Source organism: Ranitomeya variabilis, chromosome 4 (genome assembly GCF_051348905.1).
Source record: "Ranitomeya variabilis isolate aRanVar5 chromosome 4, aRanVar5.hap1, whole genome shotgun sequence".
Taxonomy (NCBI): domain Eukaryota; kingdom Metazoa; phylum Chordata; class Amphibia; order Anura; family Dendrobatidae; genus Ranitomeya; species Ranitomeya variabilis.
In genome coordinates this window covers 729,825,020-729,843,975 of record NC_135235.1, presented here as the reverse complement: position 1 = coordinate 729,843,975, position 18,956 = coordinate 729,825,020, and the positions used below count along the sequence as shown (strand labels likewise).

The window sequence follows — 18,956 nt, the reverse complement described above, 5'->3', positions numbered from 1 at the left end:
TTATGCGCTCATACGTCCGTAAAACTCTCCAGTGTGAGCCCGGCCTAATAAGATGCTCTTTCCGATTAAAGCATTTCCCACATTCTGAAAAGGAAAAAGGCTTCTCCCTTGTGTGAGTTCTCTGGTGATTAACAAGATTTGCATTACAGTTAAAACATTTCCCACATTATGAACAGGAAAAAGGCTTCTCCCCTGTGTGACTGCTCTGATGTCTAACAAGAAGCGCTTTCTGGTTAAAAAATTTCCCACATTCTGAACAGGAAAAAGGCTTCTCCCCTGTGTGGGTTCTCTGGTGTCTAACAAGAAGATCTTTCCGGTTATAACATTTCCAACATTCTGAACAGGAAAAAGGCTTCTCCCCTGTGTGAATTCTCTGGTGGTAATCAAGATGCGCTTTCCTGTTAAAACATTTCCCACATTCTGAACATGAAAAAGGTCTGTCCCCTGTGTGAGTTCTCTGGTGTCTAACAAGAACCTCTTTCCGGATAAAACATTTCCCACATTCTGAACAGGAAAAAGGCTTCTCCCCTGTGTGAGTTCTCTGGTGGGTATCAAGATGCGCTTTCTGGTTAAAACATTTCCCACATTCTGAACAGGAAAAAGGCTTCTCCCCAGTGTGACTGCTCTGATGTCTAACAAGAAGCGCTTTCTGGTTAAAACATTTCTCACATTCTGAACAGGAAAAAGGCTTCTCCCCTGTGTGATTGCTCTGATGTCTAACAAGATGCTCTTTTAGGTTAAAACATTTCCCACATTCTGAACAGGGAAAAGGCTTCTCCTCTGTGTGACTGCTCTGATGTCTAACAAGAAGCTCTTTCCGGTTATAACATTTCCCACATTCTGAACAGGAAAAGGGCTTCTCCCCTGTGTGAGTTCTCTGGTGGGTATCAAGATGCGCTTTCGTGTTAAAACATTTAACACATTCTGAACAGGAAAAAGGCTTCTCCCTTGTGTGAGTTCTCTGGTGGGTATCAAGATGCGCTTTCTGGTTAAAACATTTCCCACATTCTGAACAGGAAAAAGGCTTCTCCCCAGTGTGACTGCTCTGATGTCTAACAAGATGCTCTTTTAGGTTAAAACATTTCCCACATTCTGAACAGGGAAAAGGCTTCTCCTCTGTGTGACTGCTCTGATGTCTAACAAGATGCTCTTTTAGGTTAAAACATTTCCCACATTCTGAACAGGAAAAAGGCTTCTCCCTTGTGTGAGTTCTCTGGTGACTAACAAGATTTGCATTACAGTTAAAACATTTCCCACATTCTGAACAGGAAAAAGGCTTCTCCCCTGTGTGGGTTCTCTGGTGTCTAACAAGAAGTTCTTTCCGGTTAAAAGATTTCCCACATTCTGAACAGGAAAAGGGCTTCTCCCCTGTGTGAGATCTCTGGTGGTAATCAAGATGTGCTTTCCTGTTAAAACATTTCCCACATTCTGAACATGAAAAAGGTCTGTCCCCTGTGTGAGTTCTCTGATGTCCAGTAAGATGCTCTTTCCGATTAAAACATTTCCCACATTCTGAACAGGAAAAAGGCTTCTCCCCTGTGTGAGTTCTCTGGTGGTTATCAAGATGCGCTTTCGTGTTAAAATATTTCCCACATTCTGAACATGAAAATGACTTCTTTGCTTTAGGAGCAGTTTGTTTTTTAATGCCTCTTTTGTGACTTTGATTTTCCTTAGTAGTCGGTAATGAATCAGAAGACATCATCTGTTTCAAAGGATCAGCTGACAGATCTTTGCTGTGAATGGATGATTTTATAACTGGAGTAATAGCATTCACTTCAGTTGTACCTTGTAGGATCTCAAGATCATCATGTTTAAAAATTGAAGAGGTCAGCTGTCCTTCTGATCTCCTGGTACAGTCATCTGCCAAGATAAAAAAAACAATTATTTTTTAATAAAATATCCTTGAGTTTTATATTTTTGAACATTTCTAATTAAACTGTCCATAAAAATGGCAAGCTATGTAAAAAAACTTAAATTATTTACCAAGACAATGACAGTTCACAGTCTAATAGAAAACCTTATTAGATGAACCAGTTGTGTGTGGTGTTCAACTGTTTGTTCATTCTGCCTCACAAATATAGAGTAAAAAATAGTAGTTACTCACCGATAACGGTGTTTCTCTGAGCCCATGACGGCACCACGGAGAGGGGATCCGCCCACCAAGGACAGGAAACCTACAGATAAAAAGGCGGTACCTCTCTCCCGCATCAGTTTGTTTACAGAGCATAAAGGGAACATCAGGTTAATGATCACAAATGTTACTACATTACTAAACCTTTAATAAAGATACCGCGTGCTTATAGATTATATACATAACTAAACATTATAAATGTGTGCACACCCACGCGTGAGGGAGGGAATGTACGGGTGCCGTCATGGGCTCAGAGAAACACCGTTATCGGTGAGTAACTACTATTTTCTCTGTCCCCCATGACGGCACCACGGAGAGAATTGCAGAGACTGTCTACATTAGGGAGGGACTACCGCTTCCAGAACCCTTCTACCAAAGGTAAGGTCTGAAGAAGAATTTAAGTCCAACCGATAGTGCCTAAAGAAAGTTGAGGGTGAAGACCAAGTAGCAGCTCTACATATCTGGTCTATTGTCGCTCCGGCTCTCTCTGCCCAGGAAGCCGCCATCGCCCTAGTTGAATGAGCGTTAACTTCCCCTGGAGCTGGCATCCCACTTGAAGTATAGGCAAGGTTGATGGCATCTCTGATCCACCTTGCCAACGTACCCTTGGAGGCCTTCTTGCCTTTCCGAGGGCCCTGAAAACACACAAAGAGAGAACCTTCCTCTCTACACTCCCTAGTAGCCTCCAGGTAATGGATGAGACACCTTCTAACATCCAATGTGTGTAGTGATTTTTCCCCCTCGTTTTTAGGGTTAGGACAAAAGGAGGGAAGAGAGATCTCTTGGGACCTATGGAACCGGGAGGCCACTTTTGGTAAGTATGCTGGATCAGTTTTTAACACCACCCTGTCCTCCAATATTAGCGTGAAGGGTGGCCCGGCTGACAAGGCTTGTATGTCGCTAATTCTTCGGGCTGAAGTGAGGGCTACCAAAAGGGAGGTCTTAAAGGATAGAATCTTTAAGGGAAGTTCTTTTAAGGGCTCAAAGGGTGCTTTGGTGAGGGCCGTAAGAACTAGATTTAAGTCCCACTGTGGGGCTCTACGTGAGGGTAGAGGCCTAGATCTTTCTGCCGCCTTAATGAATCTGGACACCCAACGATTCTTTGCTAGATTGTAATTAAATAGTGCCCCCAGTGCGGCAATATGAACCTTCAGTGTGTTAGTGGCTAGGCCTTTTTCCAGCCCATTTTGCAGAAATTCTAACACTAATTTGAGAGGGATTCCTTCGGAGATTTTTGCCCCTGAGGAAGAGAGGAATTTCTTCCAGATTTTACCATACTGTCTAGTAGTTGTTAATTTCCTACTTTTTAAGAGGGTTGACACTAGACCTTGAGAGAAACCTTTCTCTATTAGTAACCCCCTCTCAAATTCCAGGCTGTCATGTGTAACCTCGCTACCTGCGGGTGTGTTACTGGTCCCTGGAATAGGAGATTGGGCAGGTCTGGGAGTATCCAAGGGTCTGTTATGGACATCCTTCTGGCCCAGGAAAACCAAGTTCTCTTCGGCCAGTAAGGGGCAATCAATATCACCCGGGCGCTGTCCTCCCTTATTTTCCTCAGAACCGCTGGTATCAGTGTGATAGGGGGAAACGCATATGCTAGCTTGTGCTTCCAAGGAATCATGAAAGCATCCAGCGCCACCGGGTTCCCTGCTGGGTTTATGGAACAAAAGGGGGTCACCTTCCGATTTAGATTGTTCGCGAAGAGATCTATTGTCGGAACCCCCCACATCTCCGTTATCCGATTGAATATGGACTGGTTCAGTTCCCATTCCCCCTGTTTTAGGCAGACCCGACTTAGGTAGTCTGCCTTGACATTGTCCACCCCTTTTATGTGAAGTGCCGTCAAAGATGCTAAATTTTCCTTGGCCATCTGTAAGATTGAATGTGTGACTTCCATCAGTGGTTGAGAGTGTGTTCCCCCCTGATGGTTTATGTAGGCCACTACCACTCTGTTGTCTGAAAACAGTCTTACATGATGTGAGTGAAGGGGTTTTTGGAATTCTGTAAGAGCGAATTTTACTGCCAGTAACTCTCTCATGTTGGAGGATGCTTCTTTTACGTCGTCTGACCATGTCCCCTGAACCACTAGATCGTGTAGGTGAGCCCCCCACCCGAAGGGACTTGCGTCTGTGGTTACCACCTTTGACACTGGAATCACCCATGGTAGACCGCGGCCCAAGTTGCTGTCTTTTGTCCACCAATCTAGCGAGAGAATTGTGTTTAATGAGAAGGTGAACCGACCTTCTAAATTTCCCTTCAGGAAAATTTCTTCCGCTAATGTCTGCCATTGCAGCTCCCTTGTATGTGCCTGGGCCCATTGGACGGCAGAAATGCAGGCCGTCATGGACCCGAGGAGAGACATTGCCTCTCGAAGTGATATAGAGGGAAGATCTCTTGCCCTGGACACTAACCCCACCACCCTTTGGATCTTTTCTTGGGGTAGGCGACATTCCTGGGAGATGGAATCCAACGTGATCCCCAGGTACTCCTGAATCTGACTCGGTATTAGTTTGGACTTCTTCAGATTCAGGAGCCACCCCAAGTTTTCCAAAGAGTCCATAACTAACTGTAGCTGGTTTTTGCAATGTTGGGGAGAGTTGCCCACTATCAGGAAATCGTCCAGGTATGGGACGATTAGGGTGTTTTGTTTCCTCAGGTCTGCCATGACTTCGGCTATCAATTTGGTAAATACCCTTGGGGCTATTGCGAGACCAAATGGTAGGGCTGTAAACTGGTAGTGCTTTACCATCCCTCCTATTTCGATTGCCACCCTGAGGAATTTTTGGAAGTCTTTGTGAATGGGGACGTGGTAGTATGCGTCCTTTAGGTCGAGCACTACCATGAAACAATGCGGAAACAACATTTTGACTGCTGTCTTTATTGTCTCCATTTTGAAAGGTTCCACAATCAGGTGTTTGTTTAAAATTTTTAAATTGATAATCGTCCTGAAAGATCCGTCTGGCTTTTTCCTGAGAAAAATCGGAGAGTAGAATCCTCTCCCTCTTTCTCGGGGGGGGACCTCCAGAAGAACCACTTTGTCTAGCAATGTTGTGAGTTCCTGTTCCAGAGCCATCCGCTCCTGTGGAGAAGCTCTCTGGGATGTCACCAGGAAGGATGGCTGAGGGAACGTAAGAAATTTGAATTTTAGTCCCGACTGTACCAAATCCAGAATCCAGGCACTGCTGGTTATCTTTTCCCAGGCTGAAAGGAAGAGGGACAATCTTCCTCCCACCTGGGGCAAAAGTTCATTGTGATGGTTTTTTGGGATCGGTGGGGCTTTTGTTGAAGATAAACCCTTTGCTCTTATTCTTTTTATCTTCCCATCTGTCCTGCGGTCTAGGTGGCTTCCTACGGAAGAATTTTTTACTCCGAAAAGGACGTTTATAAGATGGGTATTGCAGGACGGGAAAGGACTTCTTTTTGTCCCCTGCCTTTTCCAAAATATCATCCAGAGTAGAGCCGAAAAGAAATTCTCCCTCACAAGGAATATTACAAAGTTTAGCCTTTGTTTGGAGGTCTCCGGGCCAACATTTGAGCCAGAGGGCTCTTCTGGCTGCATTGGAGAACACCGCTGACCTGGCCGAAAGCCTGATTGAGTCTGCCGACGCATCGGCCAGAAAAGCGGCTGCCCCTTTCATTACTGGTAGGGTATTCAGTATACTGTCTCTGGATGCTTTATCTTTGAGCTGGGATTCCAGCTGGTCAAGCCATACCATAAGGGAGCGGGACGTGCAAGCTGCGGCCACCGCTGGTTTTAGGCCCCCTCCTGCTGCTTCCCAGGAACTTTTTAGGAAAGCATCCGCTTTTTTATCCATGGGATCCTTTAAGACCCCCATGTCTTCAAAAGGTAGGGCAAACTTTTTCGACGCTTTAGCGATTGCCACGTCTAATTTAGGTGCTTTTTCCCAAAAGGAGCATGCAGGGTCTTCAAAAGGGTATTTCCTTTTGGGTGTAAGTAGGGCCTTTCTTAAAGGTTTTTTCCATTCTTTATTTATTAAGGCTTGTATTTTGTCATTAAGGGGAAACACCCTTCTTTTTTTCTGCTCCAGTCCACCGAACATGATGTCTTGGACTGATTTTTTAGTGTGGGAGTCCGCAAGGCCCATGGTACTTCTGACTGCTTTAATTAGGGAGTCTGTTTCTTCTAATGGGAAACAACTACGACCTCTCTGAGAAGAGGATGATGAAGAGGATGATGAAGAAGAATCGGAGGAATTTGAACTAATCTCCCCACTATCCGAGGGACTAGAGTCAGATATAGGGATATTTTGTTTAATTTTTTTACGTTTTTTACCCTCCTGGAGAGACTTAAAGGTATCTTCCACCTGAGTTTTAATTAATGTTTTGAGTTCTGTGGCGAACCCTGGAAGCCCTTCACATAGTGTCTCTTCCATACAGGATTTACATAATCTTTTTTCCCAGGAGGCAGGTAAATCTTCTTTACAAAGTGCGCAGATCCTATGTTTGGACTTCCCTGCGCTCTTCCTTCCCTAAAACAACAAGAGAAAGGTAGGCTCTATTAGCCGGAGCATTCACGGAGATCACTCACCACCTGTGTACCCTCAGTACCGGCTGTGGATGGTCCGTATCGACAGTATGGTGCTCCTTCGATCCGGATGCAGCACTAGAATTTTTGCTGTGCTGAGATCCAGACCGTGCTCCAGTTGCACGCCGCTGGACATGAGAGGTAGCTTGCCCCTGCTGCCGGCGTTTTTGCTGCTGCTGCTGCTGCGGTGCCTGCGTTTGCTGCGCTGGTGAGCCCTGCAATTCGGGGTCACTCATGGCTGCTGAGGAACGCTGGCTGTACTCCAATAGAGCAACTAGCCAGGGAGACAGGACTCATTTAAATAGTCAGCGCGCCGGTTCCCGCGCGCTCCCCGACGCTAGATTTGCGCATGCGCGAATCCCAGTATGCACCGCGCCGTCCCAGCAAGCTTTGCGCCGCCCAGAATGCCCTGCTTCGACCAGCAGGCATTGCGGCACCCGCGCATGCGCGTTACCAACCCGGAAGTGCGGCACCATGCCGCTTGATGTTTCCTGGAGCGCTGTTCACGCGCGCATTGTCGCGCCGTGCACCACCTTATGGAGGGACCCCTCCCGTGGTTTTCGCGGGTGTGTGCCATGTGGAACCCCCACGCAGTGAGGATTCCTTTAGGAGCCGCAGCGCTGCTGCTGCAGTCCCCCGCTCACCCTAGAGACCTACTGATCCCAGCGGTGGCGCATCGGGTGGCCCAGCCTAGCCGAGGCAGGGAACCCCCGCTGCCTGAACCGGTCTGACTGGCCCCGGAATCCAACGACGATCTGAGGTAAGATCTGCTGCAGGTCCCGTCAAGGACAGGAAACCAAAACTGATGCGGGAGAGAGGTACCGCCTTTTTATCTGTAGGTTTCCTGTCCTTGGTGGGCGGATCCCCTCTCCGTGGTGCCGTCATGGGGGACAGAGAAAGAAACCAATCAATGTTATGTAGGCGAAAATAACACCAATACTCATCTCCCAAAAAACAAGTCCAAACAGGTCCATGATCTGTCAATGGAAAAACATTAGGCTATGTGCACACATTGCGGATTTTGATGCGGATCTGCAGTTTGTGGACGAACGGAATTGCATAAAATCCACAGTGTAGTGAACAAGCAGTATTAGTCTATGGGAAATTGACATTTGTAGTGCACATGCAGGGGAAAAATGCGCGGAATTGCAGTTTTTTTCCCACAGCATGTCAATTCTTTTTGTGGATTTTCTGAATCCATTGACTTCCGTTGTGTCAGGCCAATCCGCAGCAATATCGCAGGTTTAAAAAAGATCTGCGGATGTGCCTGTGAGAAACACTGCAGGTGGGGAGGGGGAAGAGTGTGGGCGGAGACTGTGTACGGAGAAGATGTGCGTGTCTGTGTGTGTATATGTGTGTGTGTATGGCTGTGTGTGTGTATCTGTGTGTGTGTGGCTTTGTGTGGACAGGCATCTTCCGATCGGACTACTAGTCCCATCCGGCTATGCCTGCTACACTGACAGGAAGCCGGATAATGTGACAGTAGTAGTACCATCATCTGGCTACTGTGTTCAAGTCTAAAAAAAAAAAAATCATGCACATCATACATACTGACCATACACCTAGTCTCCGAAGCCTTTGATCACCTGTAAAAAAAAGTAAAAATAAAAAACCAATAGTATACTCCCTGATCCGATGTGATCCATGTAATAATGAGCGTCCAACAACGATCTCCCGTGGAGAGCTGTCATATGAGCAGATGCAACCGCTCTCCAGGGGCTCTGGTGATACAGTGAGAGGAGGTAATCCTCTTCACTGTATCCCTCCGCCGTGAGTTCAGTATAGTTCATACTGTCACTTGCGGCACCGCTGCGTGGGAAAATTCTCACGCTGCGTTGCCGTCAAGTGATAGCCTGAACTCAGGTAACCTCTTCAGTGTTGCACTGCAGGAGCCATTGTCTCCTGTCAGTGTGTCACTGGAGGCCTATAGTTCTGTCACATCTGCTGATGTGAACCTTTTATAGGGGAGATCGTCGTGGGACAGTCGTTATTAAATGGATTGCATCGGACCAGGGAGTATTTGTGTTGGTTTATTGTTTTTTCTTTTTTTGCAGGAGATCGAGGGCGTCGCATGGATTGGCAGAACAATAAAGATGGCAAAACTGTGTAGTGTTTAATTTCATAAAATACTTTTTTCTGGCTGTGTCTTTGTTTATTTAACCCATTAACAACTATAGCATTAGTAATGGATAGGTATTTTATTGACGCCTCTCCATTACTAAGCAGGCTTGAAGTCACCTTACAATTCAAAGGTGGTATCAACCCCCAACTACTACCCCATATGCCACTGCTACAGGGGAGTGGGAAGAGAGGCTAAGTGCCGGAATAGACGCATCTTATAGATGCGCCATTTCAGGGGCGGCTGTGAGCTGGTTTTTGTAGCCGGGGAGGGGGCAATACCCATGACCCCTTCCTAGGCTACAAATATCAGCCCGCAGCTGTCTGCATAGCCATTTCTGGCTATTAATTATAGGGGGACCCCACAGTTTTTATTTGGGGGGCCCCTATTTTAATAGCCAGTAAAAACAAAATATACAGCTACAGGGGTGATATTCATAACCTGGGAAGATCCATGGGTATTAACCCCTTCCCAGGCTGTAAACATCGGCCCCTAGTCGCTGGCTTTCCCCTCTATGGTGCAGAAAATTGCGCAGGAGCACAAGCCATTTTTTTTTTATAAATTACAGATATTGCGTTTAAGGCCTGGGTCACACTTGTGAGAAACTCACACGAGTCTCTCGCATAAATACTCAAGCCCTGCCGCCGGCACTCCGGACCGGAGTGTACGGCTGCATGTATTTCTATGCAGCTTACCACTCCAGTCCCGAGTGCCAGCGGCAGTGCAGGGTATTAAGGTCCGAGACTCTTGCGAGTTTCTCGCAAGTGGGACCCCCGCCTAACGCAGATTTTGTGTGTGTCTTTATTTCACTTTTTTATGTACTATTTTATTATGTTTATTCCTAAACATCGGGCTTGGCATTATATATCTATAGATCTATCTATTATCCATCTATCAATCTATGTATCTATCTATCTCTTTCTTTCTGTGTAAACATTATTGTTCAATAGAGTATGTAAATGAAGAGGGTGGACAAGAAAGGACATCACAATTCTTTTTTTTCTATATTTAGCTTTCAAAAACGCATACCAATCCGAATAAAAAAAAAGGATGCAAATAAGCATCAAATCCATGCGGATTTTTACCTGTGCTTTCTGCCAAGAGATGCAGAATCTGCGCAGAAAATTTCACAGGCAATTCTGCAATGTATGCACATACCTGTAGCGGCTCAAAGGCTGTTGAGAAGCAACAGGGTTTCTATAAACCAATCTAGCAAAATGTCACCGGCGATGGCGGCGCCTGTGCAGTAGATCTATAAGTAAGAGATAGATGCTACTGGACAGGAGCCTCCGGTGTCATTTTGCTGGATGTTATTTTTTTTCTAAGCCTCATAATAGCCACAATATTATAGGCAAAATCAACAATAATATCAACACTATTGTATGCATTATGTAAAATAGGGGGCAGGTCACTGAGGGATCAGTGACCTGTCATAAGCCAATACAGATGAATATGTAATCAGAGTACAAAATAAAGCCCCGCACACAGCCCCACCTGGTCTTGTAGGGACCATATGAGCACATTCAGCAGCACAGAAGGGGGAGAAGGTAGATTCACCTAATAAGATATCAGGGATCTAGGAAGCCAACAACATCATTACCCTCTGCTTTCTCTTACAGGACCATCATAATATAATTCTTCAAGTGATTTTCTAACTTGTCAGCACATTCTACGTGCGCTGTCTTGACTTTGTTGTTTACAGATCTGGGTAGGTAAGGTCACTGTCTTCTAATCCCAGGGGGTAGGTGGATCATCCAGGTGGTAAGTTCTATAGAAAAGGGCTTTTAATACCCAAAGTCATTTGAACAGTTTTTGGTGGAGGAGAATGTCGTGGTCGGGAGGCCAAATGGTGATCGCACGATTGTGATACAGTCAGACTACACCACCAATAAAGCAGCCACAGCCGGTGGCAGAGAAGAATCTGTGACTTCTCTGCATTTAGTGATCACTACTCACCTGGGTATTCATGTGTAGGAATCTCCTCTTTACACTGCTCATCATCTCTCACATATGTCTCTGTAGTATTAATATGGGTCAGATCTTCACCCTGAAACAAATATTGTAAAAGTCACAGACAGATGGAGAAGTCACATCTATGATCAGCTATAATTCTGCCATCTCCACCGTTCACATTACACAAGTATAAAACATATAATACTGGGGGATAAAACAAGACTGAGCACAAGACCTTCACAGCCGTCTACACTTCATAGGGGAGATCTCATGACACCTTCTCTCCATCTACCTGATGATCCTGAGGAACAATGGGATCTCCTTGTTTACAGTCCTGTGGAAGGAGAGGACGGGGACATCTCTCTGGGGTTGGCCTCTTACTGGATAGATCTGGAGGAAACACATACAGGGACTGAATTCATTCTTTACATACAGATAATTATAGGCCGTGTGTATTTAGTCCTGTCTATTACCTGGTGATGTGAGGGGCTGGGGAACCTCCATCATGACATCCTTGTACAGATCTTTGTGTCCTTCTAAATACTCCCACTCCTCCATGGAGAAATAGACAGCGACATCCTGACACCTTATAGGAACCTGACACATACAATGATACTGTCATCCCCCCGATCTCTTCATAGTGTTACTGTATAATGTCCCAGCATTCCCAGCAGTGTCACCTCTCTAGTCAGCAGCTCAGTCATCTTGTAGGTGAGTTCTAGGATCTTCTGGTCATTGATGTCCTCATGTATCAGGTGAAGTGGAGGCCTCGTGATTGGGCTCAGGGGTCTTCCCCATCCCTCAGACACAGGGTCCTGAAAGCGATCACTAGAGGTCTTCTTCACTACTGTGTAATCCTGGTTATGAAGAGACACATTAATAAATCTCACTACAGACATTTCCAGAGTCCTCACCTCTCCAGTTCTGTCCATCTGTTATTCCCATAGATAAGAATGATGTAATGTGACGTCATCAGAATCTCTCACCTCTCCAGTAAGCTGGAAGAGGATCTCTAGGGTGAGGTGTAATATCCTCTCCACCATTTTGTCTCTGTCCATATCCATCTTTGATGGGCAATTCAGAAAAATTATCTTATATAGAAGATCTTCACTGAGAGGATCCGATATTGTAGAGACCTGAATGAGAAGAAGATGAGCCGATGTAACATCATAACAATCCTGTGTAATAATACAATTACTGGAGATAATAAGGGAAACATATGAGGAGATTTATTATTTTACAGTATTTAGTTTCCTTCTTTACATCTACTAATAAAACCTATATATTTAGGCCACAGACAACAAGCAGTTTCTTCCTCGGAGTCGGCAGCTGAATACGTTTCTCATAGACTCATCTTCCATAACGCTAAGGCTACTTTCACACTAATGTTGTGCACTGCACGTCACAATGCGAAGTTGCGGCGCACCGACGCAAACTCTCAAAGCGCCGCACAACGGTGGCAGTGCAGTTTTACAACGCATCCACTGCCCCATTGTGATGTGCGGGGAGGTGGGGGCGGGGTTCCGGCCACGCATGCGCGGTCGGAAAAGACGGTCACGATGCACAAAAGACGTTACATGTAACTTTTTTTGTGCCGACGGTCCGACGCAACACGACGCAACCGTCGCACGACGGTTGCGACGTGTGGCAATGCATCGCTAATGCAAGTCTATGGAGAAAAAACGCATCCTGCAAGCAATTTTGCAGAATGCATTTTTTTCTACAAAACGACGCATAGCGACGTGCAGTGCACGATGCTAGTGTGAAAGTAGCCAAATTCTCGTCTCATTTACCGACACTGGAATCGGCATTAGCAATACTGCAGGAGATATTCATTACACGTGACAGGAGAAATAACGACTTCATGATGAGGACGACATCTTCATCTTCTACTACGGCTCTAGAAACATATTTGTCCAGAGTCGGTCACTGACTCCATCCCCACCGGCCTCTATATGAAGGTTTCCCATCTTCCCCGCACTGTAATCTTCTATCACGTTAGATCTTATGTCTGATTCACACACAGAAGTTTGAGGCTTTTATAAAAGCTTTTTTTTTTTCCCACAAACACTGCAAACAGAATTATCTGATCCCCACGTCTCCATGTACAGTGTTTTATGGGGTTTATTTCTGTCATTAGGCTTTCCTATATTACAAGAAAAACGCCAGAAAATAAACACATATTAAAATGTTTCTAAAGAAAATTGGCTCCAACAATTCTGTGAAAAAGAAAAATACATGGAAAAAGCAGAAGACACATTTTTTTTTCACACAAACAATTGTTTAAAAAAATTAAGTCTTTCGGGCACCAGAACATAGATGTACACTGCAGGGACGGTACAGGGTGGCTGCAACAAAAACCCTGGCAGTTTAACCACTTACTGTTGCCAAAAGCAAACATGGCATCCAAGAAGGTGTGAGAGTTCCACTGAATGGCCTTCTGCCCCCAAGTACTCTATAGTATGGGGCGGCCTAGTTACTACGATAGTTACATGCCTAATAATTGTGTCTGGGCCTGCAATGTACGAAGGTCTATTAGGCCGCGCCAGCGGCAGCATCCAATAAGTTACCTTTTATCGCCCCCATACACCTTAGAGTAAAGTTACATGAATGCACTGATTTCGGGGGTTTGGCCGACCATATAATGTGTTTCGGGGCCTCCCCACAGATGATACTGGGGCAGAGAAGGATCTGGCATCCTGAATTTCAGAGGCTAATCCGTTTGTTCTTCCTGTAGATAATCCTCCTCTAGAGGAGTCTGGAGGCGACTCTCTCATACAGACCCCAGGAAAGCTGGAATATTTGTGTGTATGGGGGAGTCGGGAGAGATGGCCGTCTGCCAAATGACCGTTCAGCCAACACTTATCTCATGTGTATGGGGCCGTTAGTATTACACTGACAGCAGTGATGATACACGGCACTACAGTAGTACAGGGCATCACCGGAGCCATCAGAGGCTTGGATGTTGTATGATCGCACTGATCAGAGGGGTTTAAAAAAGTTTAAAAAAAGGTTTAATGTGAAAAACAAATCACAGTTTTAGCAATAGGAAATATCCTTCACTATTGGGAAAACAGAATCACTGCACAATGTTAGTTAAGCCACGTCCATAACAATTTTATTATAGTTATTAAGGTTGAAGGAAGACGTTAAGTCCATCTAGTTCAACCCATAGCCTAACATGCCCTAACATGTTGATCCAGGGGAAGGCAAAAAAACCCCATGTGGTAAGAGTAAGCTCCATCATGGGGAAAAAAATTCCTTCCCGACCCCACATACGGCAATCAAACTAGTTCCCTGGATCAATGCCTTATCAAGGAATCTAATATATATAACCTGTAACATTATACTTTTCCAGAAAGGTATCCAGTCCCCTCTTAAATTGAAGCAATGAATCACTCATTACAACATCATACGGTAGAGAGTTCCATATTCTCACTGCTCTTACAGTAAAGAATCCGCTTCTGTTATTATGCTTAAACCTTTTTTCCTCCAGACGTAGAGGATGACCCCTTGTCCCTGTCACCGGTCTATGATAAAAAAGATCAGCAGAAAGGTCTTTGTACTGTCCCCTCATATATTTATACATTAACATAAGATCACCCCTTAGTTTTCGTTTTTCCAAACTAAAAAGCCCCAAGTGTAATAACCTATCTTGGTATTGCAGACCCCCCAATCCTCTAATAACCTTGGTTGCTCTTCTCTGCACCCGCTCCAGTTCAGCTATGTCTTTCTTATACACCGGAGACCAGAACTGTGCACAGTAATCTAAGTGTGGTCGCACTAGTGACTTGTATAGAGGTAAAATTATGTTCTCCTCATGAGCATCTATGCCTCTTTTAATGCATCCCATTATTTTATTTGTCTTTGTAGCAGCTGCCTGACACTGGCCACTGAATATGAGTTTGTCATCCACCCATACACCCAGGTCTTTTTCATTGACGGTTTTGCCCAGAGTTTTAGAATTAAGCACATAGTTATACATCTTATTACTTCTACCCAAGTGCATGACCTTACATTTATCCCCATTAAAGCTCATTTGCCATTTATCAGCCCAAGCTTCTAGTTTACATAAATCATCCTGTAATATAAAATTGTCCTCCTCTGTATTGATTACCCTGCAGAGTTTAGTGTCATCTGCAAATATTGAAATTCTACTCTGAATGCCCCCTACAAGGTCATTAATAAATATGTTAAAAAGAAGAGGGCCCAATACTGACCCCTGTGGTACCCCACTACTAACCGCGACCCAGTCCGAGTGTGCTCCATTAATAACCACCCTTTGTTTCCTATCCCTGAGCCAACTCTCAACCCACTTGCACATACTTTCCCCTATCCCCATTATTCTCATTTTATGTATCAACCTTTTGTGTGGCACCGTATCAAAAGCTTTTGAAAAGTTCATATACACTACATCTACTGGGTTCCCTTGGTCCAGACCGGAACTTACCTCTTCATAGAAGCTGATCAAATTAGTCTGACATGATCGGTCCCTAGTAAACCCGTGCTGATACTGGGATACTGGGTCATGAGGTTATTCCTCTTCAGATACTCCAGTATAGCATCCCTTAGAATGCCCTCCAGGATTTTACCCACAGTAGAGGTTAAACTTACTGGCCTATAATTTCCGAGTTCAGTTTTTGTCCCCTTTTTGAATATTGGCACCACATTTGCTATACGCCAGTCCTGTGGTACAGACCCTGTTATTATGGACTCTTTAAAGATTAAAAATAATGGTCTATCAATGACTGTACTTAATTCCTGCAGTACTCGGGGGTGTATCCCATCCGGGCCCGGAGATTTGTCAATTTTTGTGATTTTTAGACGCCGCCGTACTTCCTGCTGGGTTAAGCAGGTAACATTAAATTGGGAATTATTATCACTAGTCATATTGGCTGCCATGGGATTTTCTTTTGTAAATACTGATGAAAAAAAGTCATTTAGCATATTGGCTTTTTCCTCATCCTCATCCACCATTTCACCCAGACTATTTTTAAGGGGGCCAACACTATCATTTTTTAGTTTCTTACTATTTATGTAGTTAAAGAATATTTTGGGGTTATTTTTGCTCTCTCTGGCAATGAGTCTCTCTGTCTCAATCTTTGCTGCCTTGATTTGCTTTTTACAGAATTTATTTAATTTTTTGTATTTATTTAATGCCTCCTCACTACCTACTTCCTTTAATTCTCTAAATGCTTTCTTTTTGTCCCTTATTGCGCCCCTTACAGCTCTAGTTAGCCATATTGGTTTCCTCCTATTTCTAGTATGTTTATTCCCATACGGTATATACTGTGCACAGGTCCTATCCAGGATGCTAATATATGTCTCCCATTTTCTTTGTGTACTTTTATGTCTCAGGATATCGTCCCAGTTAATTGCACCAAGATCCTCTCTCATCCGTTGGAAATTTGCCCTCCTGAAGTTTAGTGTCCTTGTCACCCCTCTACTACCCATCTTATTAAAGGTTACATGGAAAATTATTATTTTGTGATCACTATTCCCCAAGTGACCCCCAACCCTTATATTTGATATGCGGTCTGGCCTGTTGGTTAATATTAGGTCTAGCAGTGCCCCCCTTCTTGTTGGGTCCTGAACCAGCTGTGAAAGTTAATTGTCTCTCATAGTTGTCAAAAACCGATTACCTTTACTGGAACTGCAGGTTTCTGTTCCCCAATCTATTTCAGGGTAGTTGAAGTCCCCCATAATAATGACTTCTCCTTGAGTCGCAGCTTCATCTATTTGCTTAACGAGGATATTCTCCATTGCTTCCATTATTTTTGGAGATTTATAACAAACCCCTATCAGTAATTTATTATTTTTTCCCCCTCCCCTTATCTCCACCCACAGGGACTGTACATTTTCATTAGATTCACCTATATTATCACGCAGGATGGGTTTTAAGGTCGATTTTACAAACAGACACACCCCACCCCCTCGCTTATCTGTACGGTCATTTCTGAAAAGGCTATAGCCCTGCAAGTTAACAGCTCAGTCATGGCTCTCATCCAGCCATGTCTCAGATATCCCCACCATGTCATAATTATGTTCCAACAACATTAGTTCTAATTCGTCCATTTTGTTGGCGAGGCTTCTGGCATTAGTATACATGCACTTGATGTTCCTCTCTGTACCTCTATTCTTTCTTAAATTACTAACTGTTCTAACCCCACCCCCCATGCCTCCGCCACCCCCAACTTCCTTATTTGTGCCCAGGTCTCTATCTGCACTATCTTCCCCACCTATAAAATGAATACCCTCCCCCCCATTCCCTAGTTTAAACACTCCTCCAACATTCTAGCCATTTTCTCCCCCAGCACAGCTGCACCTTCCCCATTGAGGTGCAGCCCATCCCTAGCGTAGAGCCTGTAGCCAACTGAGAAGTCGGCCCAGTTCTGCAGGAACCCAAACCCCTCCTTCCTACACCAATTCTTGAGCCACTTATTAACCTCCCTAATCTCCCGTTGCCTCTCTGGAGTGGCACGTGGTACAGGCAGTATTTCAGAAAATACCACGTTGGAGGTCCTTGCTTTCAGCTTGCAGCCTAATTCCCTGAAATCATCTTTAGGGACCTTCCACCTACCTCTAAGGCTATGTGCACACGTCAGGATTTTGTCAGGATTTTGTCAGGATTTGTAGCCAAAACCAGGAGTGGAACAATTAGAGGAAAAGTATAATAGAAACATATGCACCACTTCTGCATTTATCACCCACTCCTGGTTTTGGCTACAAAACCTGATGAAAAAGCCTGACAAAATCCTGACAAAATCCTGACGTGTGCACATACCCTTACTTTGTCATTTGTGCCAATGTGCACCATGACCGCTGGGTCCTCACCAGCCCCTCCCAGTAATCTGTCCACCCGATCAGCGATGTGTCGGACTCGAGCGCCAGGTAGGCAGCACACCGTTCGACGATCCCTGTCTTTGTGACAGATTGCCCTATCTGTTCCCCTAATAATTGAGTCCCCCACTAACAGCACCTGTCTGGCCTGCCCTGCTCTCCTATTTCCCTCCTTACTGGAGCAGTCACTCCTCCAGCTTTCAGAGGACATGCCTGCCTGCAGCAGTGCTACCCCTGTACTGGCACTCCCCTCATCTGCCAACTTAGCAAACTTATTGGGGTGAGCCAGATCAGGACTAGCCTCCCTGGCACTCTTCCCTCTACCTCGCTTTCTGAATGTCACCCAGCTACCTACTTCACTCTCCTGCAGCTCCATCCTACCATCCCCCTCCTCATCTATCCCATTGAGAGTCTGCTCTGTGAGCAGAAGACTCCTCTCCATATTGTCTATGGATCTCAGTGTTGCCAGCTGCACATTAAGGGCTTGTTTCCACATGCGAGAAACACGTCCGTGTCTCGCATGTGGGAACCAAGCTCTGGCGTCGGCACATTTGAGCGGAGCTGTGCAGCTCCATGTGTTCCTATGCGGCCGCACACTCCGCTCTGGAGTGCCGACGCCAGAACTTGGTTCCCACATGCGAGACACGGACGTGTTTCTCGCATGTGGAAACAAGCCCTTAGATCCAGTATCTGGGTTTCCAAATGCACAACGTGCTCACATCTCGCACAGCAGTATGCACCCTCGACCGGCTGATCAAGGACTGCATACATGTGGCAAGATGTGCACTGGATGGCATTAACAATTGTGGAGCACATTTCCTAATGGGGATTGCACCAGACAGAAACGTTAAATAAAAATAAATACAAAGTATTAATTAACACTTGGAACAGCAATTCCTCCCTTGGAAACTCCCTGATTCCAAAGTCACTGAGTCACAAGTCACACTTACCGCCGTCCACACTTACGCTCAGGTCACACTCAGCTCGCTCACACTCGCTATGCTGAAGATTTCAAGATTTTTTTTTTCCTCTTTTTCCCTTCAACAACAAGCCACCTTGCTGTTCAAATGCACTTCCAAAAAGGACTTGAGCCCCAAACAGCTGCCCCTTATAAACCCTTGATTATGACCGCCCACCCTAAGTTAACCCCTTGTGAATATAGCTACTCCCAATTCAACAACTCACAAAAATTCACACAGGTATTTGTTAAAGGCCTTCCAAATACCTCTTCACTGAGTCACAAGTCACACTTACCGCCGTCCACACTTACGCTCAGGTCACACTCAGCTCGCTCACACTCGCTATGCTGAAGATTTCAAGATTTTTTTTTTCCTCTTTTTCCCTTCAACAACAAGCCACCTTGCTGT

At 45.0% G+C, this 18,956-nt stretch overlaps 1 protein-coding gene and 1 long non-coding RNA gene across 2 annotated transcripts; both read right to left on the bottom strand.

Moving 5' to 3' along the window:
• Window positions 1-53: 53 nt before the first annotated feature.
• LOC143769351 (uncharacterized) lies at window positions 54-10,841 on the bottom strand. Its single transcript, XM_077257832.1, has 2 exons — window positions 10,753-10,841; window positions 54-1,860 (listed from the first exon to the last, which is right to left on the bottom strand). The coding sequence occupies exon 2, from the start codon at window positions 1,700-1,702 to the stop codon at window positions 167-169; it is 1,536 nt and encodes a 511-aa protein (XP_077113947.1). The 5' UTR covers window positions 1,703-1,860; window positions 10,753-10,841; the 3' UTR covers window positions 54-166.
• Window positions 10,842-11,384: 543 nt separating this feature from the next.
• LOC143768250 (uncharacterized) lies at window positions 11,385-11,820 on the bottom strand. Its single transcript, XR_013213793.1, has 2 exons — window positions 11,736-11,820; window positions 11,385-11,606 (listed from the first exon to the last, which is right to left on the bottom strand). It is a non-coding gene; the product is annotated as an uncharacterized LOC143768250 (long non-coding RNA).
• Between the last annotated feature and the right edge of the window lie 7,136 nt (window positions 11,821-18,956).